The 27034-nt window shown below is 44.6% G+C and overlaps 1 protein-coding gene across 1 annotated transcript in view; it reads right to left on the bottom strand.

Moving 5' to 3' along the window:
• Nucleotides 1–27034, bottom strand: part of BCAS3 (BCAS3 microtubule associated cell migration factor) — a 416672-nt gene that overhangs the window by 220936 nt on the left and 168702 nt on the right. The window contains 2 exon segments of the mRNA XM_042442606.1: nt 1612–1656; nt 14106–14256. Of these exon segments, the coding sequence (XP_042298540.1) occupies nt 1612–1656; nt 14106–14256 (196 nt within the window).

Raw genomic sequence — 27034 nt, 5'->3', positions numbered from 1 at the left:
TTCATCCAGCGGTTCCTTGAGACCTGAAAATCACTTCAAGGGTTGTTCGGGGATAAAAAGGTTGAGACAGGTTGCCATAAACTATTTCGCTGAGCATACTGCATTATGCAAAACTAGAAGAGGAGTATTCCTCTGTCACAAAAAGACTTGGCCGTGATGCAGAATTAGGCGCCCTGGAAGCCTCCACTCCATTGTGGACTGGATCTATCCTTCTCTTGGTTCATTTTTGCACTGTGTACCAGCTGGGAAAGTCCCCATAAACCCTTTCAAGAGCTGAGTTGCTACTCCTAGGGGCATCCAAGGGAGCTAGGAGAGGATTAGTCTACCTCCATCTCAGTGAAGTTAGAAACAGAGGCTTCTCACTAGTTAAGCATTTTAAAGGGTCCCAGTTTCTCTCTCCTCCTCCCACTTTCCTCCACAGTCTTGTATGTTCTTCTTCATTAATAACTTTGGCCATCATAACCACAGTCTGATGTTGCTTAGCCCAGTTTTCATTTGTGGAATGCTGTGTATGTTTTAAGGTCTCTGTCACACTGCCTCAGCCAAAGATCACAGACAGACTGAGTTGGAGTGAAGGAACTTAAGTAGCACAGGTAAAAAAAAGACGCCCCGAATCATATCAAAAGCTATCTGGGCAATGATTCAGGCCACCCATGGATGCAAGAAATGCCCAAGGAAGAAACAGCCACAGAGGATAACAGAGGCCTGACAGTTCTAAGGGCAGAACTAAGTGTGAGGGAGAACATGTGGTTGCTGTCAAAAAGAACAAATCCAGGTCAGGTTTCTACCCTTCTTCCACCAACGGGTAGTTTATGGAGATGTGTGATACATGGTTACTGTGTTGTGTGTTTCCACAAATGCTCCGCGTGGCCAGCTATGATGGGGAAGTGGGAAAGAGAGCCTGGAGAGCTCCTAGATCAATAGACATTGTGTCGCTATTCTGTTTTGGTCCTTCTCAATGGAGTTCTTGAGGGAAGCCCAAAGAGCGAGTGATAAAATATGGGAGGACAACGTAGTGTAAATCACACTTTGCCTGGTGAAATTGTGGGAATAAACAAGGAAAATGGCTGCGTATGAAAAACCTCCTCTGGAAGGACCCTGGTGTAGCCAGATGACCTTCTTGGGCAGCAAAGAGGGACCATTACTGATGTCTGATTCCCTCCATCCATGTTCAGATGTTTCCCTTGGTTCAGTGTAATGGAGGTGGCATCTCAATTTCCCATGAAACTCCTGAGATGGCATCAATCTGGAGCTTTTCTGGGGCATTATGAGACAGGCCCAGCACAGATCAGAGGAAGTAGCAGATGGCCCAAAGAGGACCATGGTACGGAGGAGGCCCACCATTTTGGAGATGGCCCTGGGAGGAGCATTGGGGGAAACACACTACATAATACTATCAACAGGTCACAACAAATGACAGGGATAGGAAATGGGAAGCACACTTAGCTCTGCCCTCCGTCATGTGCCACTTGCATGTATGGAATGATGAGATCATGCAATGGAAGAAGAACAAGAAGAAGAAGAAGGAGGAGGAGGAAAGCAAATCTATGATAATGTCCAGTGAGTACAGCAAAATAATTAGAAGGCATGCTGGGATTGAACTGAACTCACCATGGAGCTTTTATGGAAAAACATCCTGCTCCAAACAGGTAAGGTCTTCGTGGGAAACGAGGGGGGAAATGCACAGAAATTAGATGGAAGAGGTCAACGTCAACAAGCAACAGTGTCAAATCAGACCATTAACATTATCAGTTTCCAAAACGAAAAAAGGCATGCCCTCGCCCAAGGAAACAAGAGGGCTAGAAACGTGCCCCAAGAAACGCTGGGACACTCCCGGAAACACTCATATTGAACCCTCTTCTTATGTACAAAGGGTCCTTGGTATCCACTGGGGACTTGCGTGGATACCAAAATCAGTGGATGCTCAAGTCCCATTGTACGCAATGGCATATATAAAATGGCAAAAATCAAAGTTTGCTTTCTGGAATATTCTTTAAAGTGGGGGGACCTTTTCAAAGCCATGGATGGTGGAATCTGCGGATGCAGAATCCATGGATAGAGAGGGCCAACTGTGTTCTACAACATATTCTTCCCACACTGTCAATATAATTCTTCCTCTGACAAAGAAGCTTCTTTTTACAAAGTGATGTTATGCCCAACTCAGCTTTTCTTTTTCATCATCATCCTTTGCCTGGTTAGAACTTATTTTAGCAGCATTGGGAGGATAGAGAAAGAGGGCTGGAGAAACCCAGCTTTTCATGTCCAAACTGCAGCAGTAAACAGTGGGATAATACTTGAGCGGGGAACGAATGGGAATCTACTTTAGCCAATGCTACTACTGTAGCTGTGTGCCAACAAAGCAAGGTGTACAACAAGGCAAAGTAAATGGCAGCTGCCTCCACAACGTCTTACTGAGCGCGCATGAATAAGAAGATGGAGGGAAAAGGGGAAAGCAGAGAAGGCTGCCTCATTAGCTACCCCCAACATGTCTTCTCCTTTTTTTAAAGTATAGATTTATAACTTTCAGCACCAAAGGGAAACCACAGCAACATAATTGATCTGGAGCGCATGCAGCAAAAGCACAAAGAAATTGGCAGCATGTCGCAGCTGGGTGGGGGTTTTTTTTTTTTGAGGGTGGGAAGTTTCTAGTCCTTATGCTTGTGCTTGAAAGCTTGGGAACTAAGGCTGCCATTCTGCTATATGCATGCGTAGGTTTTGCAGAGCGCATTATTTGCCACACCGCAACAGGCATGTTCCTCTGATCGTAGCAGAAGCGAAGCTGTGCGTACGGTAAGGTCATGCATTGTGCTATGCACCACACATTTGGGACTTCGGTTGCACATTCCGCATTTCACACTGCAGATTTGTGTATGGTTTCTGGATCCGTTTTGAGTATATACAATAATTAGGATCATCCCTGCCAAACCGAAAATACAACTGGAAGGTAGGAAACCACGATCAACAGTGCACAATGCTGCATGACTGTTTAACCTGCAAGAGGCACGTGGATTGTCCATGCACAGAATGTTGCTAGATGTGGAAAGACCAAAAGCACTCAGGCCTGGCTGACAAGGCTTAGAAATAATGAAACCAAAGCCAAAAACGAAACTTTGTTTGACATCTGTTAAGATGGAGAGATGGGGAAGGGGAGGCGAACGATCTCCCCCCTCCAACCCAGCCTCCTTTTCAGCAGCGGTGGGGGAAGAGGAACGGAAAGCCAACTGTTTGCAAAAGGTTGACTGAAATGCGACCGGGAACAGGTCTGCCATGGCGGTTCATGTCAGGCATCACCCCCTGAGCACGTTTTTCTGGGCTGCTTCACACATGTCGTGGTTCAGTGTGCATTAATAAAAAAGGACAGTGTACAAATTTTACAAGAGAACCCATCCTCGAATCGACAGCACCAGATGGCTCTGTTGGGTGACAATAACACAGCAATGTCAAGCCAAAGAAACCATGAGAGCTGTCCAACAGCCACTGGCTTCACTCTGTGCACACAACAGATTACGGCTATTTTCATCCCTATATATATATATATATATATATATATATATATGGATTCATTTGAACTGTTTGAAACTCTCAGAGGAAGAGGAGGGAAAGGCTGCCCAAAATCTAAAAATTAGTATTATTAGTTTATCAACGATTGGTTGCCCAATGGGTTGGACTAATCTTCCTTGGTTATCTGTGAAGCTGGCAAAATATTCCTTTACCTATGCCAGTGGTTCCCAACCTTTCTAATGCTGTGACCCTTTAATACAGTTCCTCACGTTGTGGTGACCCAAACCCATGAAACTATTTTCATTGCTACTTCATAATAGGTGTTTTCCAATGGTCTTAGGCGACCCCCATGAAAGGGTCATGCGACCCCCAAAGGGGTCCCGACCCACAGGTTGGGAACCACTGACCTATGCGCTCTTACAAAACCTCTCACTTTTTAAAAAAACTGAATTCGGAGGCATAGCGACGCTAGTCTGGAATATCAGCATGCAAAGGGATCTTGCAGCCGCTTTGAGACTAACTGTGCGAAAGAAGTTGTAGCACGAGCTTTTGCTTCTTTCTCAAAGGGGCTGCAAGGTCCCTTTTTATAAAACGTATTTGGTGTATCTGAGATTTCCTGTTGCTGTTTCAGTGCCTTGCTGTTATATTTCCACGGTCAGTGTTTGTTGATTTAAAGCAATGGTTCCCAAACTTTGGTCCTCCAGATGTTTTGGACCACAGCTCCCAGTATTCCCGATTATAGGCCATGCTGCCTGGGACTTCTGGGAACTGAAGTTCAAGACAACTGGAGGGCTGAGGTTTTGAGACCGATGGTCCAAAATACACTGTGGAAATAATCCAGTGGCTCAGTGCTACATTCTGGGAACTATGGGCTTATTCCAGACTGCTAAAATAAAGCTGCTTCGGGTCTCTTTGGAGGTATGCTATTTAAATGATGCATGCATCCTAAGAATCCAGAAGCTGCACCAAAGCTGCACTCCGGTGCTTAGGAATGGAGTGTGGCTTTGGCGCGACCTCCAGACTCGTAGGACCCATGCATCATTTAAATAGCATACCTCCAAAGAGACCCGAAGCAGCTTTATTTTGGCAGTCTGGAACAGGCCATAGTTTTGTGAGACATTGAGCCTTCTCTGTCGGAGAGCTCTAGTGCCACAATAAACTACAAACAACTCCTATATTCTTTTTCACAGAAGGGAGAGACCTCCGGAGCACTTTAAGAAATTCGGGATAGCTGGGAAGTATTTGGGCATATGGTCACATCTCCTGTTTTCCTTTCCAAAACCCACTCTGTTGTGCCCCGTAGGAGTGCGGGGAAACAAATCCCTTCTTTCTAAACTTCCTTCCAACTGGAATAAAGCAGGCTATGGACTGGAATCCGCAGATCTAATCCAGCCCCCGAAAACATTGTTGGTGAAAATAATTTCCTCAAATGTGTTGCCTTTGACTGACTCTGCGTGTCGGAAACCCAGCGCTTGAATTTTTGCCTTCCCTTTCAAGGGTTTGGTTTTGGTTTCCCCTTGTTATTTCCTATTCAGCTGGTATTGCTCTTCTTTTTCTTTGTAAAGAAAAATCTGTGTCTGTACCACTAATAGGTCCTGGAAAGGATTAAAGTCTTCAGAGTTCAAAAGAGATCAAACGGATATCAGTGATTTTATGAACAAATCGTACACGAGACGATAACATCTCAGCCAGATCCCACATCAAAAAAAGTGTTATCTGCATTCTTCTTCCCGCACGGCAAAAACAAATGCAACTGAAAAGCATTCCAGTGCCTGCGCTTTGTACAACCGTTTCGTTTCCCAGGGCTGGGATTCAAGGCCCGGGTATCCAGTGCCGGCTTTGGACTTGGGTCTTTGGAGCCGCCACTCCACCTCCAAAGGAACGTCCAAACTGGAAGGTGCTTTCAAAGAATGATTTAAGGGATGGAGTAACTCCAAGTAAAGATTTGGCGTACATCGTATTGTTGATTTCGGTATAAGCTGGATAGTGACGAAAGCTGATAGGAAGTAGAAATAACTCATCTGAAACATGGAGCTGGGGGAGAGTTCTATGGATACTATGGGTTCCTAAAAAGACAATCGATGGGTTCTAGAGCAGTGGTTCCCAAACTATGGGTCAGGACCCCTTTGGGGGTCAAACAACCCTTTCATGGGGGTCGCCTAAGACCATCAGAAAACACATATTTGCATGTAGCAATGAAAATAATTTTATTGTTGGGGGTCACCACAACATGAGGAACTGTCTGAAAGGGTCGCTGCATTAGGAAGGTTGAGAACCACTGTTCTAGAGCAAATCAAGCCAGAATTCTCCCTAGACGACGAGACGACTGAACTGAGATTGGCCATCTCATGAGAAGATAGGACTTATTTAAAAAGACAATAACGCTTGGCATAAGGAAAAAAGGAAGACTGCATTACAGGCGCATAAGGCTCAGTGCTAAGGATTCTGTGGGCAGCCAAGAAGACAACCAATGGGTTCTTGAACAGATCGGGCCAAAAATCTCCCTGGAAGCCAAGATGACCAAACTGAGGCTGTCGTATCTTGGTCACAACATGAGTAGGCACAGTTCCTTGGGGAATACAATAGTGCCAGGAAAGGCAGAAGGAAGTCGAAAGAGAGGAAGGCTGCATGCTAGATGGATGGATATTAAGAAGATCAGGGATACGAATTTACAGGAACTAAGCAAAGCAGTGGGGGATAAGGATGCATGGAGGTATCTCATCCACAGGGTCGCCATAGGTCGAGATCGACTCGAAGGTGGTTAACAATAACAATAAAAGAGACTCAGTCAAGGAAGCTAGAGAATCATAGAATCATAGGCCTTTTACAGACTACCAAAATAAAGCTGCTTCGGATCTCTTTGGAGGTATGCTGTTTAAATGATGCATGCATCCTAAGAATCCAGAAGCTGCACCAAAGCTGCCCTCCAGTGCTTAGGAATGGAGTGTGGCTTTGGCGCGACCTCCGGACTCTTAGGATCCATGCATCATTTAAATAGCATACCTCCAAAGAGACCCGAAGCAGCTTTATTTTGGCAGTCTGTAACAAGCCATAGAGTTGGAAGAGACCGCAAGGGCCATCCATGGTTGCTCTGAGTCTGCAAGACCTATTCAGCATCCCTTGAGGGGAGAGAAGAGCTCCATGTTTGCCCAGTTAGTCTCCAAGGTTCGGCAAGATCCTTTTTTAAAATTAGGGGGTCCAGGCCAGGCCATGTGGCACGCATAGCTTTGTCCGCCCATGGAGGGGAATATCCTTGGAGTCCATAAGGAATAACAACAAGGCACCCATTGCTGCCCTATACTCTCTGCTAGGATTTCATACCTAATAGTGGGTCTGCTCTGTCGGAACGTATGCTTTTAGGTTGGCATCACCTTTTCAGTTTCGCACTCCTTGGGTACCCCCTGACTGAGCTGAGACTTGAAAAGGTGAACAGAGAAAGGAAAGAGCAATTCTATTTCTTCCTCCCCTCGATGGCTGCTGAACAGGAGCCAGTGGTGCAAATCCGGTGGGGTTGCAAGCCCTTCTCTCGCGACTGATGCTCAGGCACCAAAGGATGGGCAGCTGCTTCCAGAGACGGGCAGAGAGAGAGAGGAGGGGGGCATGTTTCCTCAGAGCAGCGCTTCAAGGTGTTGTCCACGTAGGTGTAAATACATCTGTCTTTTGCCATTTGTGGTAATCCACGCGCCCTCCACTTCTCAGAGCCAGGCAGATGGTCCCTGTCCTGTCTTCCCATTGCAGGCTGCGTTGCTCTGTGTTTCGAGAAATAGGAGGGCAGATGTTAAATATGTTAAACACACGCTTTGCCCCCTGGAGGCTTAAGTTAAGGCTGCTGTCTCAATTTGGCCATTTTAGGTCTCGTCAGGCTTCAGGGAACATCGGCGTTCCACTTCGTTCTTTGCTCCACAAAGAGACTCCTTTCTCCCTCCTCCTTCCAGTCAGTGGGCCCAATCCACCAGCCACAGCTCCTCCGAAGCCTCAGACTCGGCAGAATCGGGACTGTTCTTATGCAGCCCCACTTCTTTTTCACACCGCTCTTTGGTATGGATTTTGAGTTGCTTATGCCAGTTGTCCCCATATAGTGGGGGTGGTTAGCTGCTTTTAATAGGGGTATGATCCAGGAAAACACAAATGCTTTAAAGTTGTATTGATTCCAATAGGACAATGAAACCCTGCAATGTCTACCCAGAATCAAGATACGTTGAATTCAGTAGATATAGGTTCATGGCAGCCAGCATGGACTGAAGGTTGGACTAGGACTCTGGAGACCAGGGTTTGATTCCTAGTTAGGCCATGAAACCCGTTGGGTGATCTTGGGCAAGTCACGTCCTCTCAGCCTCAGGGGAAGGCAATGGCAAACCTCCTCTGAACAAACCTGGCCAAGAAAACCCCATGACCATAACAATCTAAAGGCACACAACAACAAGATATAGGTTTAAGTTCCACCCAAAGCCACAAACCTACTGGGTGACTTTGGGCCACTTACTCTCATGGGGCTGTTGCAAAAGCCATGCCTACCTCCCAAGGATATTGTGGGAGTAACATGGGCAGGAAGAATTCAGAGACACAGCCATGGTAATCTGGGATATCTGTATATAAAAGGATCTTGTGGCACCTTTGAAAGAATTGGTAGCAGAAGGGTTTGTAGATAAGGTCAACTTCCTCAGATGCAAGGAGTGAGCAGGTGCCCAGGAAGGTCTACGAAAGCTTCTGCTACAACTTCTTTCATGCAGTCAAGTCTCAAAGGTGTTACAAGATCTCTTTGCAGATAGGCAGGAAGAGATCCATGCAAACCCATTGGGTGACACTCTCTCAGAGTCAGAGGATGGCAATGGCAAAACCTTTCTGCGGAAATTTGCCACGAAAACCCCGTAACAGGTTCGTCTTAGGGTTGCCGTAAGTTGGAAATGACTTGACGGCACAACAACAACAACCAGAAGGAAGAGAGCCACATATGCTGGCATGCTCCGTGGAGAAAAAGATTTTAAAGATTTAATTGATCAATAAACCTAGGATTGTAGCCTAAAGCACTTATACAAAACACTGTCAGATCAGAAAGTCCTAGCGTTGGACCCTCACGACTTCGAAGGGTGGTACAATGGCACCAGCCCTTGCTGGGTCAAGGTATTTGCAGCTTGTGCTCTTCTGCAAGCCAAGGGCTATGCATACATACAGTGCTGGTTTATGCGCACTGGTGCCTGGATTTGCGAAGTGGAGCTGCTTGATATAGACTGGAAGGAGAAAGGGGGAAGCTCAACAACCCAACGTCCGGGATGTTTCTTGCTCCTCCTCGACGTTGAAAGATGACAACTCGAGCATTGGAAGGACCTGAAAGATCTTCAAAAGATTACAGGAAGCGGGGCAGTATTTAACTAGCCTGTCTCCAAAGGCAAGAGGGTGAAGTCAACCGTATTCAAACCTGTCGAGGTGAAGCCCGGAGAAGCCAAGGTGTTTCAGCTCTGTGGCTTCTTTGAGCAAACACCAGAGATTGTGTGAGCCGGCGAACAAGGAGAGCTCCCCCTTGAATCCGCGTTTGCTTCTCCACCCTTCGAGGAAGGAGCCAAAGCCACGGAAATGGCAGAGGGAGACAAGCTAGACAAAAAAAAAGTGCTTGCTGTACAAGGCTTTCCAGAGAGCCAGAGACACACAAAGAAAGAGAGAGAGAAATGTAACAGCAGATTGCAGAGAGAGGGTGTGCTGAAAGAAGGCAGAACATGCACGGAAGAGGCAAACAATGACTGTGAGGTTTCGGGCTTAACTTGTCTGTTTGGCAACCCAGGTTGAGATGCCATGATGGAGGGCTTGGTCTAGGCCTAGGTTGGGCAACCTTAGCAGGTCTGACAATGTAGTTTCGAGCCCTAGATCCCCCTGCAGACCCTATTTCCTCCCTCTGCTACATACCATCCAATTTCAGTGGCACAGTGCCAAGCGGAAGTTGTAGTGGAGGGTAATATTTCTGTTTGTGCCGAAACCATTTTTGGGAGCAACATTTATCTTATAAGGTCGGCCCTCCGTATCCACGGATCCAACCGTTCACACCTTGAAAATATATTAAAACATATAAATTCCAGAAAAGCAAACTTTGATTTTGCCAGTTTATATAAGGAACACCATTTTACTATGCCATTGTATTTCATGGGATCTGAGCATCCATGGACTTTGGTATCCATCGGGGGGTCCTGGAACCAAAGCCTGGCTGATACCAAGGGACCACTGTAGAATAAGGTACAGGTCCCCAGTATAAAAATGGATTTTTAATTCAGCAAAGGGGGTCTCAGGGGCTTCAAACACAGCCATGAGTGATATATGGCTTGTCAGCTATCTGCTGCCCAACCTCCATTGCCACATACAGCAGCATGTGGTGGTAGGATGCTGGCTAACACCAGCATCCTAATACCATCCTATGTAATATAATATTAAAAATTAAAAACTAGAAATGCATCAGTACCAGTGTGCTCCCAGCTATAATAGTTTTCTGTGTGGAGGAGAGGCCATTCCTCTGCCTTTGGCTCTCCTTCTCGAATGTCTTGGCTACCTCAAATGACTCACCTAGCTGGCCCTATAACAACTGCAGTTGGGACTTTCCTTTTGTCCAAATCCCTCTCTCCCCATCCTTTACCCTTCAGGGGTTGGAGGAGAGTCAGTGTTCCCTTTTGCAAGCTAGAACTGCTCCGGAAGCCTTTTTTGGCTGGAAGGTGAGGCATGAAAACGTTACATAAATTCTTGTATTCTCTCCCCGTTCCTTAGGAATCCAAAATATGATCCCCTTCCCTGCTATTTAGGCTCCAGCTTGGCACCACGTTCGCTGGCATGGCTCAATGCTATGGGATTGTGGGAGCTGTAGCTTGTTGTGCGGCAGCTCTCCGAGACACAATGAAACGACACGTCCCAGAATGTCAGCTGCATTGAGCCATGGCGGCGAAAACGGTGGCAAGGTGGGTTATTTCTGCAGCGCGGATGCAGCCTTAGAGTGGCACAGCCCATCTACCAGATTCTCCTCTTGCTTGCAACGCACATCCCGTGACACTGTGATATTCAAGCACTGCTACAGCTACAATCACATAGTGAACAACTGCAATTGCAATTCCTTAGCTCATTCTCTGCTCTCAATTTGGGGGGTGGGTGGAGGTGGAAATGCAAAAATGTATGGCAAAACGAAACGGACCTAGATATCAAAACAAAACTTGGCACCGATGTTGTTTTCTTTTTGGACAGAAGTCTTTGTATGAACTCCTAAACTACCCCCATGACCATTTTTAAGCAGGGGAAAGGGGAAAAGATAGGGAAAGGCTTTAAAATATTAAGCAATAATTACAATAAGGCTTTTGGGACATTGTAAAATACTGGTTTATCTCAATTGGACAAGGAACAGCAGCCTATTTATCACAACAGAGTCCAATATGAGTCATGCAGGTAGAGATGCAAAGGCCCAGGAGGGGGAAAATCAGTTTTAAAAAGCTAGGTTTGTTATGTATAAGTTTGTTTTTTAATCCCCCCAAGACCTTTTTCCCCTGGAAAAATGGGAAAACTGATAATTTTGGTGTGTGTGTGAAAAACTGGCCTATGAATATCTTCTTTTAGTATAATAAAGCAAAGTAAATCTATTTACGCCTTCAAAATGTTTCCTAAAAATTACCTAACAGGAATACTTTTATGGAAGACTATGTACACTATCGTATTCCTGGTCTCAGTTCTTTTATGGGAATGGTTTCTTTATGTCTGATACTACGAAGGACTAAAGGAGAGAAAATAATTTTCTCTCTTTTGTGGATGTTGACGGTTTCTCTCGTTTTTTATTCTCCGTGGCTTTGTTTCGTTTAGCCGGTGCTTAATAAACTACTAAAACCAAAGCAGTTTCTTAAGAGTTCGGGTATCCCTTACAGTTGAGGACATTGAAATTCTGAGTGTAATGAAGCAACCAAACATTTGCACATTTGGAACAGAAATTCAGTTTCCCTCGGAGTGTAGTGGCATCTCCTTCCTTGGAGGTCTTTAAGCGGAGGCTAGATGGCCATCTGCTGGGGATGCTTTGATTTGGATTTCCTGCATGGCAGAATGGGGTTGGACTGGATGGCCCTTGTGGTCTCTTCCAACTCTGTGATGCTATGATTCTATGTTTGTCAAACAAACTGGGTTTTAAAATACCAAACGTGACCATTTTAGGCCAGCAGAATTATTTCTGCAAAGTGTGTTTTATGTTCCTGAAGTAAGCAAGTTGCAAAGGTTTTAAAGGAAGAACAGACAACTGAGGAGAGGATGCAGCAGGTTGCTTTGTCTGAGTCTTCAGGGGCTCAGCTCCAGACAACTTTTGCACTTCAAATTCAGTTTTAGGCATTTGAAGGATGTTGAGGATATAAGAGGAAGGCAGGAGGAGGAGAGAGGAACTGGGACATTTTAAAGCTGCTGGGAAAATGGGATGGTAGAGGATTAATCCAGATTTCCTTTGCCAAAATGGGACAGTTTCTGGATATGTGATCTTAATACTGACGAACGCACATATTGCACTTCTGCACCGACACGGAGAATGAAATCTTCACCATCACATGCTCCTAGCATTAAAAAACGATCAAATGTTCAAACATAGAGAGGCAATAAGGAAGGTTTGGTCTGAACGCAGATGGTTGCCACCATCAGTCTGGTCCTTTTTTGGAACACCGACGGGGGTGAAGTGTCTTTCATTACTTATTTGACAGTGCTTTAAAATGTCCCGGTTCCTATCTCCTCCTCCCACCTTCCTGCTATAGCCTCAACTTCCTTCAAAGGTTGCAAACTAAATAGAGATTTTCTGTTCGCTCCTCAGTTCCTTGCTCATTTTCAGTGCATAGGGACAACGGGACTCCAAGTTTCCAGACAAATAAATATAGACCAGCCTAGTAAGCAGTCAAGGCGACGTTTGGGAAGTCTTCATGTGACGTAGGCCTGGTCATTTTATATTATTTGTCTGCTCTTGCAAATGAGTATTTAATTACACTTCGCATCTCTCTTTTCTGGTAACCCCATAGGTTGGGTTTGTTGTGCCTGATGTTGAGACGATGCATCTATTTATTAGGGCTGAAAAGCAGATGGAACATTGTCTGAAAACACATATCTCGGTACAGACGGATGTAACCCTGCTCTTCTTCTCCGAGGTCACCGATGATAGTTTTGCAGAGGGAGAGAGGTTTCACCATGGGCTTTTTTAAAACATGTTTTATGGCCTGTTCGACTGCCAAATTAAGCTGCTTCGGGTCTCTTTGGAGGTATGCTATTTAAATGGCGCATGGGTCCCAGAGTTGGAGGTCGCGCCAAAGCCCACTCCTTCCTAAGCACTGGAGGGCAGCTTTGGTGCACGCTTCTGGATTCTTGGATGCATGCATCATTTAAACAGCATACCTCCAAAGAGACCGAAGCAGCTTTATTTGGGCAGTCTGGAACAGGCCATAGTATAATGTTTTCAATTAAATCTCTAACATGCTGCCTGACTTTCACTGCTGTATGGTGACCAGTCAGTATGTCTGGGGCCTGGATTGGCACCACATGACAAAAGGAAACCTAAGGGTGAAATGCACCCCAGTGTTTATCAGAATGGCTGCCTACTCCAAAGTGTAACTACCTCACCTTAAAATCAAACCGGAGGCCCTGTTTCCTGGGTTTACTAATTGGAGATTCAGGTTAGTAAGTACCAAGGACCGGGCCTTCTTTGTGACCCCCCATCTGTGAAATATCTTCCCCAAGAAGGTAAAATCCCTTATTGGTGGCTTTTAAAATAGACCTTGAACCATATTTCTCACTGCAATTTACTTATCGGTGATTTAATTGAACAGTGTTCTAATACTTGTTTTATTGTCGACTGTTATTTTAAACACTACTTTGGTTATCCTGTTGCTTCAATGGCTTGCAATTTTATTTTAGCGTTGCTCCTCCACCGGGTCTTTAAAACCAGTCTGGGAAAGTGAATATCCTGAGAGGTCGGGATGACACCGATTAAATGCATTTGCTGCGACCACGGCTTTTATTAATTCTGCCACATTCACCAAGCTCCGAAGGACGGACGGTGAACGTAAGAGAGGCCAACGTAAGAGGAATGAAGAAAAACGAAACAGGTAATGTAACATTTGAAGAAGTGGAAAAACTCAGAACCATAAACTCCATCATGCATATGCCATGTTTTATTAAACGGCTAGAAAACATACCAGCCGTGACATAGCAGGAAATCCTCGGGTTGAGTTACTAACTACCTCCGATTTCAAGCAGAAAAGGAAATCTCTCGGATGGTTTAGAGAAAAACGAGCCGCCGGGAAAGGAAAAAACAAATAACTAAAAAAGGAGGACGAATTTTGGGATTGTGGACAAATATTTACAGATCTGATTTTGAGACGCCCCGGGGTTATTTGAGTGTTTGCTTTCTTTATTCTACTCTTTTCTTTGCGGCGTGCACCAAAAGGAAGCTTTCTTTTAATGCGGAATTGCGAGCTTCATCTGCAAAATGGAGGTGGTGCGACTCATCGCGAATTTGCTCCAACGAGATTATGATTCCAAAATGAAAACAAAACAGAAAGAGAGAGAGAGAAAGAGAGAGAGAGAGGGAGGGAGGGAGGAGAAGCGTCATTCAAAATAATGTTACTCACCCGGTACGTTTGGTGATCGTTCCTAAAGTCATGGGTTGCTTGATCTGAGCGAGAGGGACCACCACCGTCAGACTCGGAAGCGGAGAAAGGCGAGGGTTCCCGGGGTTATTGTTGGTGAAATTGTTGTACGTCTCTTGACTGTTCAGTTTTCCTTGGTGGGGGAGAGAGGGAGACACACACAGAGAGAAAGAGAGAGAGCAGAGAAAAGGCTTTATTTAAATCTCTAAAGCGAACGTGAGCAACTTTATTTATTACAACTCCGAACGAACCAGAACTGAGTGCGAAAAAAAGCATGTATCGATCATAATAATAATACTCAGCCCAGGATGTTGTTCCGAATAACAAAACACTTGCATACATGGATCTAGTTACCCTAAGACCTCTCCTTTTCGGAGGTATAAATGAAGAGTGGGACAGTATTGTTCAGGGAATTGTTCCACGACGGAGAAAAGTTGGAAACCCTTTCTAATATATTCAGCTCACCGAGGAACATCCCAGTAGATCCAGGTATCCAACCCCAAACAAGATGCCACTTTCCCCAAAAGACTACACTTATTATTAGGGACTGGCCCTAATACTTTAAATTTAATATTATTTCATTACAGTACTGTTTTGAAGATGGATGATAAATAGAGGGAGTTAAACACAATTCATCATGAGACATCTGACAACGCCAGCCCCTTATTCTTTTTCACTTCGTTTCGTTCCTGAATTACACTACATTTTTTACAAAGCGGGGAGGAAATATTTCAATACTTATTGAAAATGTGTGTTTATCCCCAGAATACATCTAAGTGTGCCTTCGGATCCATTTAAAACGCCAAGAAATGTGTTCTGACATTCGGAGAAGTGTCAAATCCGGTGCAAAGCTGAATATTAAATCCACACATCAGTTCAAGAGCCGTGGATGAGTTGAAACTCATTTGGTAAGGTGCAAATACCAAATTCCCCAATAGACTTATGCAGAGCGAAAGACAAAGTTATGGTCAGCTTCATGGATTGCTTTTGTCCAACGTCCCACGATGGATTGGGTTTAACTCCCTCTATTTATCATCCATCTTCAAAACAGTACTGGAATAAAATAATATTAAATTTGAAATTTGAAAAGAAGAATCTTTAAATATTTTTAAAATCCTTTTAAAAAGTCAATACTTCTCCACAATTAAGGGAAAAAATGATACAATTCGATTTTTAATTGAAAACCCATTTGTTCAAATAAGGATCTAATGACAAATATAGAAAATTGGTTAAATTTTAATGATAAAAACGAGAGATTCCCCACAGTTCCAATAAAGCTGTTTAAAAACAGAAAGTGTGTTTGGACAAACTACGGGGTGATAGGAAAGCGGACCCTTCAAAAACGACGTGGAAGAAAAACCCGTTGACCAAAGGAATCCCTCAAATTCAATCTCGGAACAAGAAAAGTCTTTGACAGACCAGGTCTCCTGTTCTTTCTTATTAAGGGGGGAAGCCGCGGAGGTAATATATGTGCGCATACATATGGCAGCAACCGAAACAAGACTCTTTCAGCCGCGGCGGCTGTGTAACCGATACAAGTGATTTGATACCGAGATTAATGTGAGCCGATTGCTATTTTCTGTTTGGAGTCTTCTGGCCTTCGGTCCTGTATCTCCCCCCCTCCCAATGCTCAAAATGCAAAAATTATACTAAAAATCCCTACTACTGTGCGTTTAATCTCTAGATTGGCTTCCCAAAGACGGGCTTTTCTTCTCAGCCTTCCTTCGAGTTGGCAGATGTCGCCATCCCCTTTAATGTGCTTTAGGTTGTCATTTCTGTGCCTTTGTCTTGCTCTTCTTCTCTCCAATTTTCTTCTTCAATCCCCATTTCAGCCGAGTTCCCCGCTATCGCACAATGTGCCCCCATCACACTCGATTGACCTCCGATTCACCCGTTGCATCAGGACTCATCTCTTTACAATCCTGCCCATGATTTTATTATTAACTTAAGTGCATTTGCTCCCTCTTGCTCCTTCTTATCTTTCCTCTTTGATTTCATATTCTCAATCCCCCCCGCCTTGATCGTTCCATTCCTTGGGCTCACTCTTCCCTCACAAGCAGGCATTTACACTCCGCCGTCTTTATTTGCTGCGGTTTCCCCAGGACGGTCCTTATATTTGCACTACCCTTTGCCAAACTGAGATCGGGGCCATTCGGCTTCTTTTAAGGAGCGTCGTCAAAATCCGTTCGCTTTGACAAAAGTCTTCCCCTTGTCTTACCTTTGAATTATTTGGATGCAGCGGAGGACCATTCCGTGCCACTTTCGCTTCAAGTAAATGTTGGCTTTCTTTCTTTTTTCCTCTCTTTCTTTCTTTGGTTTAGTTTTGTCAATCTAAATTGCAATCCTGAACACGCTTCCTTGGGAGTAAGACCCCTGGAAATCAAAGAGGCTTACTCCAGAGTAGAAAACTGGAAGACAGAATTGCCCGATATCGGAGTCAACAATAAAGCCTGCTTTTGTACAAGGTGTAGTTGTTAAGATAGTCATGGCTGTGTTTTCCACCGACTTTTGCTTCTGTTTTGTTAAGCTAAGTTGCAATCCTCCTTGGGAGGAAGACCCATGGAAACCAAGGAGTAGAAATTTGGAAGACAGGATTGCCCGATATAGGAGTCAACAATAAAGCTTGTTTTTGTACAAGGTGTAGTTGTTGGGATAGTCGTGGCTGTATTTTCCACCAACTTTTGCTTCCGTTTTGTTAACCTAAGTTGCAACCCTAAATGCTTTTCCTTGGGAGGAAGACCCATGGAAACCAAGGAGTAGAAATTTGGAAGACAGAATTGCCCGATATAGGAGTCAAGAATAAAGCCTGTTTTTGTACAAGGTGTAGTTGTTGGGATAGTCGTTGCTGTGCTTTTCCACCGACTTTTGCTTCCATTTTGTTAAGCTAAGTTGCAATCCTCCTTGGGAGGAAGGCCCATGGAAACCAACGAGTAGAAATTTGGAAGACAGAATTGCCCAATATAGGAGTCAAAATAAAGCCTGCTTTTGTACAAAGTGTACTTGTTAGGATAGTTGTGGCTGTGCTTTCCACCGACTTTTGCTTCAGTTTTGTTAAGCTAAGTTGCAATCCTCCTTTGGAGGAAGACCCATGGAAACCAAGGAGTAGAAATTTGGAAGATAGAATTGCCCGATATAGGAGTCAAAATAAAGCCTGCCTTTGCACAAGGCGCATTGTTGTGCTTTCTGCTGACTTTCCCCTTCTTCTCCAACATCCCATTCCCATGTTATTTACACAAATCTATCCTGATAAAAGAATTATTCCGCGAATCAAGGCTACACATGGATAGCCGGTATGATCGCCCAGTCTCCAGTCTTTCCAATTCCTGAAATGACAAATTCCTTCGCCAGTGATATACTGCGTACGGTATCATATATAATGTCTTGAGTTATTAGCTGCGAGGCTTATTTTCCAAACATCGGGTCGGGAGGGGGGCACGAAACCCCCGGAAAACTCTCTAAGAACCTGCCTCAAAGCAGATGTTCCTCTGGGGCCTGCCCTCGGGCCTTGCTTTTGCATTTCAGTACGTTCAGGATATTCATCCGTGGCTCACTTGAGGGACTTACCTCATTACCCTACAAAATGCACTCCTGTACTGGTGCGTTTCCTCCTCCGCAACACAAATATTCATCTTGGACTCAAGGGATATATACGTCTCTTTTTGGAAAAGGTGGTTTTGTCGTGTGTTTATAACCGACGTTGTATTGGATGTACCGACCACCTAATAATGTTGGTATTCATCTCGTCTTTTCTCTCGCGAGATGGTTTTCTTTCCCCTCGCTCTTTCCTGTTCATGCAATGGCCACGGAGGCATAAATTATACACGGCCGGATCCGTCCCAGAGTTAAACACTGTTGATAACCAGCCGATTTTAATGAGAGCGTTAAGCCGGCGCTTAAATCTCTTGAATGGAAATCAATGGCACTTAGGGCCATTAAACTCGGGTTGGATCAGGGCCATACGCTATATTGCAACAAGGCAAGGCTCCAGCCTTTCATTAATGGCAGAAAGGAACAGGACAAAGGAAGCGTTGGCAGGAAGAGACCGGAGTAATGTTATGCATTCTTGCCGCCGCTCTTCCTCATGTTTACTCGGAAGCAAGCCCCAGCAAGTTCAATGGGGCTCGCTGCTTTGCAAGACGACCGCGGTCTGCTGTAGACCATTATGGTTTGTGCAATGCAAAATCTAAATGTTTTGTCTTAAAGGAACAACTAGGGGGGAAAACAAACCCCAAAGACTCATACTAAACTTGTTCCTCCATCTTAAGTCCGACAATGTACGATTCGACTTGATCATTAGGCATTGAGAGGGATCTAATCCGGAAGGCTTAACAGTCAAAATAAGACACATGTCCATGGTTGACATCATTTTCGACTATTGTACATCGCTCTCCAGTCAACAATCCTTCGCCTTTGGTTGCCGTGAGGAGCGGGAAGAGAACGAACTCTAATTTTTCTTTACGAAATGGAAAAACGAAGGGGGACAAAAACGTATAAAGAGAGGCAGAAGAAAGCCGAGGCCTTGTCTGTTGACAGGCGACTGAAAGGCACTCGAAAAGAGACAAGCTTCCCCGAATTAAAAGGTTTAGGTTGTTAACTTGTTTTTTCCCCTACGTCCGCCCAACGCTGCGAAATGGTGGCTTTTCTCTTCGGGGGGAAGGCGGAAAAGACGACGGCGCACGGGGAAAGGAGGGGGACAGCGGCGGCGACGAGATGAATCGAAAAGGGAGCCATGTTTGAATTAGGTCCCTGAACAACCCGCTTGCGCTTTGTCAAGATATTATACAAGTGCTAAGGCAGGAGCATCTCAAACTCCTCGCTGAAGTGGCACTGCCTCTTTTCTTTTCTTTTCATTTCTCCACCCCTCCCTCTCTTCCCAAAGAAGAATAACAAGGCTAGAGAGAAAAAGGTTCCTCACAGGAAGCTGTTTGAAAAGCTATAATGGTACTTCAGATGGATTGAAGACAGGGAAAAGGGAAGATTCGGGCAGGAAAGGGGGGAAACACGGCCTTAATGAAAGTCTCATCTTCTTAAAGAATCTCAAGGCTTCCTTTGCCCACTCCCCTTCTCTTTCTGAGTCATTTAATCCCGCACATAACCATTACCATAGTGTGTGTGTGTGATGTGGGTGTATTTAATGTTTGTGTTCCTACCAAAAACCCCAGGATTCCTGTACTGAAGATCGCGCCAAGCCAAGGAAGAGTTTCGGTTGCGGAGGTCCAAAAACCTCTCCAGAAAACAACCCCGTTTGTTTTAAATTTGGGGGTTCAAAATGCAACCTGGTCAAAAACAAACTGAGCTCGAATCGCCATTTAGAGAACGGATCTTTCTAGAGTATAAACTCACTCAATGAAGGAAAGGGTTTATTTAAAAATATATATTATTAATTAACTTCTCTTTTTAATTGTGTATTATACAAGAAAGGGTTTCAGGTCGCTTTTAACTTGTAGTAGCCGCTATGGCTCTTGCGCAAGAAAGTGCGTTCCGCACTGTGTAATGAAAAAAACATCCTCCATTTTCTGGTGAGCTGCCATATGTAAAAGAAGTTAAATTGCAGAAATCCGGAGTTGTTTGTCAGTCCTGGAAGAGGAGGCGATGCAGAAGACAAACTAAGGCCTGTTACAGACAGACAGAATAAAGCTGCTTGGGGTCTCTTTGGAGGTATGCTGTTTAAATGATGCATGGGTCCAAAGAATCCAGAAGCTGCATAGGATGGAGTGTGGCTTTGGCGCAACCTCCGGACTCTTAGGACCCATGCATCATTTAAAGAGCATACCTCCAAAGAGACCTGAAGCAGCTTTATTTTGGCAGTCTGTAACAGGCCCAAATAAATATATTTATAATATGATATAGAATAGATAGATAGATAGATAGATAGATAGATAGATAGATAGAACTGACAAGAACAGAAATGAACTTCTACTAGGTAACAATAGTAGATATGTATGGTAAGTGAAGAGGAGGTGTTGCATATCCTTTCATATATTCCGCTCCTTGCAAATGGAGCGAATAGCACTATGCTTCAGAAATACAGATTTGACATCTCATTAGTGTCCTATCAGTCAAACGCAGTGCATTAAAATCTCATGGCTCGCCATTCCAAATCCAAAACAAAACCAAGGCCTGTTACAGATTACCAAAATAAAGCTGCTTGGGGTCTCATTGGAGGTATGCTGTTTAAATTATGCATGCATCCTAAGAATCTGGAAGCTGCACCAAAGTTGCACTCTGGTGCTTAGGAATGGAGTGTGGCTTTGGCGCGACCTCCGGACTCTTAGGACCCATGCGTCATTTAAATAGCATACCTCCAAAGAGACCCCAAGCAGCTTTATTTTGGCAGTCTGTAACAGGCCCAAGAGAAATCAATTGGGTAAAACAGTCTAAAATAAGACGGTTTCGCCAACCTTCGTAAACATAACCAATTTGCCCGAAATTGAACTTTCATAAATGCCAGTGATTCACCCGCAGGTGGGAAATTTATTTCCTCCACCAGCAACACATTGGAGAGTAACTGGCGGCTGTGAATGTCAAATGAAAACGCGCCCGACTGCGCTGCTGGTTTCCTTGATTCGTGAGCCGACATGTCAGAGAGCGACAGCCTTCGCTGTGAACAATAGCATTAGTATTATTTGCAGTGCGGGTACAACGGGGCGGTTTGCAATGTACACGGGCAACAGTCCCACTGAGGATGGCCACAGAAGGGGCGGAACGGAGCAATGGAAACCTTTGTTTACAGATACTACCGCTCTGGGGCTATGTGCTCCCCACCCCATGCAAAGCTGTATTGTTTGTGAACATGGGACTCCATGCTGGATCTGCTTTCTTTCATCATTACCGGATATAGCCAACCATAAGTCGACCTTAGGTTTAAGCTGCGGGCAGGTTTTGAGGCCAAAGTTATGGATTTGGATAGGACCCCAAGGATAAAGCTTAGGGGCATGCAGTAAAGAATTTAAAGGATGAAGCAAAGGAAAGCAATGACAAAGAACTTACAAAATTCCAGCAAACATAACTGGTTGTGTTGACCCTAAAAGCTGGATGGATAAGAGAGGAGATCAGGGCCATTGCTTCCAGGACGAAATACGCTCTTGCTTTCACCTTTTTTAATAAGTGTATAATACTTGCACTGATGCATTGATAGGTTGACTCAGTTTTGGGAGGGTCAATGCTTTGACTAACATTTCTATACTTATACGGAAGTATATATAGTGATTTTAATCACATTCCAGGGATGTACACAGTGACAGAACATATACAGTGACAAGAGCTGGTGAGGGTTGAGGGTCGGACTAGGATTTCGGGATACCAGGGTTCAAATCCCTTGGCCAAGTTGCACTCTCTCAGCTTGAGAGGAAGGCCATGGCAAACTGAACCCACTTTGTCAAGTGCACACTTGGCCTTAAGGTTGCCGTAGATCGGAAACAACCTGAAGGCACCCAAAAACAACAACAACAACGCCAGAGTAACCAAAAAAAACCCCTAAATATTATAACTACCACCAAAGGAGTTAACCTGTGAGGAGCCTCAGATGTGCAATGATGGGTGGAACAGATAATTTTTGGTAAGGAGGGAATGATATCAGACAAGCAATTTAATGGAGGAAACTATCTCCCGTGGGTTTGATCAAGTCAACTAAGTTATCAACTGACTGAACGCTGCAATCCTAATTTAGGGATTTCACACACATCTTGGGCTAAATTGAATGTCAGTCCCAACTAAAGCCGACTCATTGGAATCACACAAGAGGTGACTCATAAATCCTGTTCGTTGAATGGGTCTAGTCATTATAAATGTGCATGCAATTGATTCTAAACAGCTAAACAGAGTAGCCTGATTCTGTCTAAAGAGGATGCAATGAATCACTAAAATGTAAGGGTTCTTCCGTCGCAGCATTTAAAGGGCAAGGAGCTGCGTCATTCTGTCGCAGCAAAAGAAATAACCTTATAGTACCTGGAAGCTTAAAAAGCTTTGCTTGGTCAACGCCGCAAGACTTTCCGTTGAAATTTCGACGGACAAAACCTCATACGTTGCAATTCTGCTTTGGGGGGATTGGACTGGATGGCCCTTGCAGTCTCTTCCAACTCTATGATTCTATGGTTGTTCCCTGGTGAAACCCTAAACCCAACGGGGTCTTTCTCGGTTTGCCTTTGCAGGGACAGAAGGTTGCTGAGTGTATTTGTGCACTTGCCGTTCTTTGCGAAGTAAGGCCAGCTTCTCCGTGAGCTAAACGTTTTTCTTTATTTTCCTTTTTCTCGCCGAAAGGGAAACCCGCCTTACTCACCGTTTCCTAAAGCATTGACTGTGTTAGTCCCGTTGCATCAAAAGCACAAAGAATCTCGCGGCACCTTAAAGATGACTCCATCGATTGTGGCAGAAACTTTCACAGACTAGAGACAACCTGTTTGGGTTTGATCAGAGAGATGGGCTTCTTAGTCTATTTATTTACTTGGTAATTCCAGGATGGTTCCTTTAACTTACATCACTACTGGGTTTGTTTCTGGATATGTTTGAGCTTTGGATCAGCTAATACCGGCTATGCTTCTGAATTTTAATAATCATTACAGCATTTAAAAACATGTGGATATTGCTGCCAACTGTGTAGATACCTGCACCCTTCATGCATCCGATAAAGTGGACTCAAGCCCATGAAATGGGTTTGTTGAAGTGCTGTAAAACTTGCTAATGTTGTGCTCACTTCCCCGCCTGTAAAAAGGGAAATGGAGATGGTGGGGAGAAGGAATTTAGCAGCCCCTTTGTTACTAACCGGTTTATTTCACTGGGAGTTTTCATGGCTGTTAATCTACTTTATCAGACGCACTGCACAGCACGAAACTGGTGGAACACATCTTCCCACAACCTATTAAATCAGGACGGCGCACAGGTGTTGATCTCGGGTGTCACTAAAAATGGGTGCCGTACAAGCACACGACAGCATCTCCCTTTCCAGCTAAGAAATATCAGCGGGATCGTAAAACAGGGTAACATAAAGTAAGAGACGGGTTTACAACACAATTATGAATATTCAGAGGCAAGCCACACTGTTGTCTCCTCCTTCGTAAGCGCATTGAAGGCCATGTCGGTATGGGCCAAATAAAATGCCAACCTCTTGGCGGGGAGACCTGACAGCGCACAGCCCAAACCCCAGCTCTGGTGCAAATGAGTAAATAATATCTTGCCCTTTCGGCACCAGAACCAAGGTATACTCCTTTGAAATGAATTAAAATTGGCACTCCGTACCCATGGGGTCCCATTCCAGATACACACAAACACAGAGATAGCAAAAATTGCAGTAATGTCAATGGATACACAACGTGCTCAGGAATGTGTCGGCGAGGCTGCATGCATGTGCTGCCATTGGCAATAATGGGGCAGGGCCACCTGCGGATACTCCAAACTTTGGCCGCCGAGATATTTTGGACTTCAACTCCCAGAATTCCTAACTGTTGGCCAAGCTGGCTGGGGGCTTCTGGAAGCTGTCGTCCAAAACACCCTGAGGACCAAAGTTTAGGAATCACTGCTCTGCACTCCTATCCTACAATAAGAGTACAATGGAGCTTATTTCTAAGTGAATGTGGGCCTGTTACAGACTGCCAAAATAAAGCTGCTTCGGGTCTCTTTGGAGGCATGCTATTTAAATGACGCATGGGTCCTAAGAGTCCGGAGGTTGCGCCAAAGCCACACTCCATTCCTAAGCACTGGAGTGCAGCTTTGGTGCAGCTTCCGGATTCTTAGGATGCATGCATCATTTAAACAGCATACCTCCAAAGAGATCCGAAGCAGCTTTATTTTGTCAGTCTGTAACAGGCCGTAGATAAGATTACAACCATAAATCACTATCACACACACACACACAGAGAATATGTACCATCACCGCGACCCACAAAATAAATGTAAGTCCATTATTCGAAAGGGGAAAGGAAAAACAAAAGAAAAGCAGGACAAAAAGTAAGAGAGATATCTTTCCGATAAGCTTCTCTGCCCGTTCAGATCTGGCGCTGAGACTCTTTTTTACTAAATAAATAGAAACACAAAGTTTACAACACCATAGTAACCCCCCGTTTCATCGCAACCCAACTCTATGTTTAGCGGCTTCTTCCAAAAGGAGCCTCTGTCGCTCGCAAAGCACAACGGACCTTATGGAGACGGTGCAGAGATACTAAGAGACGCTTCTCAGTCGCCCGCCTCCCTTTTACAGAAGTTGGCTGCCTCCAGTATGTTTCGACGCTTTTCTTAAGCTCACTTTCCACGGCGCATAGCTACCAAGTTGGTATGTTTGGTTGGCTCTGCCATTTCCCATGAAGATTTCCACTGTTTCAGAAACACCATTTAGCAGAACTATCTTACGCATAGTTTTTAATTTCGCTAGTGGCTGAAATGTTTCTTCTGTGTTCCATGCCCTCTTCAGCAACTGCAATGCTCTACAAACACGTCTTTGTTGTTGTTGTTGTTGTTGTTGTTGTTGTTGTTGTTGTTGTTGTGTGCCTTCAAGTCTGCCGCTTTACTAGAATCGAATCTTCAAATTTATCCATTTCAGCCATTTTCCGGATGTTCTCTGGCCGCTGTGGCATCGGGCGCTGCTTTTAGGGTAGCCATTTTCGACTACTGACCAGGTCAAAATTGATGCTGAAATGCTGCGAATGGAGCCATGCTTATGGTCCTGTACGAAAAACAACACAGCAGTCCCAAACACGCCGTCGTTTCTTTCTGCAGTCTCACCTTGAACACCTCTAAGGCTGCATCTACTCTGTAGTATTAATGGCGCCTGATACCGCTTTAACTACCACGGTTCAAGGCTATGGAAATCTAGGATTTGTCGTTGTGTGAGATATTTAGACTTCTCTGTCAGACTGCTCTGGAGCCATAGCAAACTCCACATTCCAAGATTCTATAGCAGTGATGGTGAACCTATGGCACGCGTGCCAGAGGTGGCACTCAGAGCCCTCTCCGTGGGCACATGTGCTATCGCCCCAGCACAGATTTTGCCAGAGTTTGTTATTAGAAAGCCAGAGGGACATGGCACTTTGCAATAAATAAGTGGGTCTTGGGTTGCAGTTTGGGCACTCGGCCTCGAAAGGGTTCACCATCACTGTTCTATAGGATGGAGCCAAGAAAGTTAAAGCGGTGTGAAACTGCATTAATTCTGCAGTGCGGAGCAGTCTGAGTGTATATGAACTTTGATTGTACAACTCTTAAAACCTCTTCTCTCTAACCTCAAAATAACTTACCACCGAAACAGTACCTCTGTTTGCAAAATGAAACTTGAAGAAATTGCGGCATAAATGTGGCATAATTAATTTGTATTATTTATTAAAGCTATTATATGACCTTGGAGGGAATCTAACCAAAGGTTAAAGCCTGAGACAAGACCGAAGGACAAGCACAGAGTCGAGCGCACCATTCGTTTTCAATAAGGTAAAATGTTCCGTCGAGAAACGGGGAATTCTGTGAAATGCAAAAATGTCATTAAAAACAAGCCGACGTAATTCCTCTTCTCCTCTTGTAACTCATTTTGCTGCGGCTAATCGGATATAGGGAAAATGCAGGGCTCTGGGCCGAAACACTGTCAGTCTTACTCATCTTCTGGAGCAGGCACTGCGCACCAGTTTTCAGGCGTTCAGGAGAGGAAGAAATGTGACCTTTCTTATTAAAACGGTCATAAAAAAAGATGAGAGTCTCAGGAACTCAGCTTCGTCCCCAACATCGCATCTCATATTTCCCCCCCAACAAGGGAGGGCACAACATAAGCCTAACTTTCAGCATCCTGAAACACTTCCCTTGTGAGCCTGCTTCAATCCAAATCTAGGAAGAGGCGAACAGTTTAAACACAACCAACCGTTCCCGGAGGGAAGCTACTGAACAATTAAGATCCTAACCGATAAAATCCACAACCCTGAACCCAGCAAAAATAAAGGACATTTTTAAAAAAGGGATCTGTCCATGTGGCACGGACCTCACAGAAGAGCATTATTTTTAGGTATGCTTATTATGCTCCAGCCGGAGAGGGAAACGTCCAAGCTCTCTGATAACAACTCCGAAATACAGGGTAATTGAAAGAAAAGAAAAACAACACCAACGTTGACAAGTTATTGTTTGCCAGGACGGTCCTTGGGGAGGGATGGAGGGGGGCAGTGACTTTTTAGACCGGGAAAAGGACACAGCCGAAGACGTTTTAGCCAAGGATGCTTGAGGAATTGATTTTTTGCACATCCCTCAGCGGTGGGACTCCGTCGGCACTTTCCTGGACTAAGGCGCAAGTTGGAAACCTAAGTTACCCGCCAGCTTTCCATGTTTCCTGGACGCTCCGATAAAGGCCTCGGCTCAAAAAAGCGTATCGAATACATTTGAAAGCGACCGGAGAGAAAACGCAAGACACATATAGAAAGAGAGACAGAGCAAGAACGCATTTGAAAGAATGTACTTTGTTATGTATGTGAAGCCAATTTAAAGAGGAGGAGGAGGACCGAAACTCCATGCAGGGAAACCGGAGGAGTCTCTCGTCCCTTCTTTTCAAAGTGACTTTCAACTAATACATAGATTGGCTTTAACCCGGAGGCTTCCAAACTCTCTTGGTTCATGACTCCCTCAGTGTTTCGGTCATGTTTTCCCGGCTTCCCTGGGCCAAAAGGAATGCCCAATTGTTCCATTTGCAATGCAGCTAGGTTCAAACAACTTAATAAATGTTTAGGAATTGGTTTTGAGTGGGCAAAACCTTTGGGAATTGAAAAGATTTAAACATCCATCCCCACTTCTCCAGACTGGAGGTTGGCTTCAACTTTAACCAACCAGGTGAAAAACAAACCACTGTATTTCCAGGCGTAAGCATTTCCCCCTACGGAGCTAACTCCCTCCGTTACTCAACGGCTGAATTTTAGATCGCGAGCTTACAAGGATCTTTTTCACTTGCAAAACTACGC

Source organism: Sceloporus undulatus, chromosome 11, assembly GCF_019175285.1.
Source record: "Sceloporus undulatus isolate JIND9_A2432 ecotype Alabama chromosome 11, SceUnd_v1.1, whole genome shotgun sequence".
Classification (NCBI taxonomy): Eukaryota; Metazoa; Chordata; class Lepidosauria; order Squamata; family Phrynosomatidae; genus Sceloporus; species Sceloporus undulatus.
This window is presented reverse-complemented; position numbering and strand designations above follow the sequence as displayed.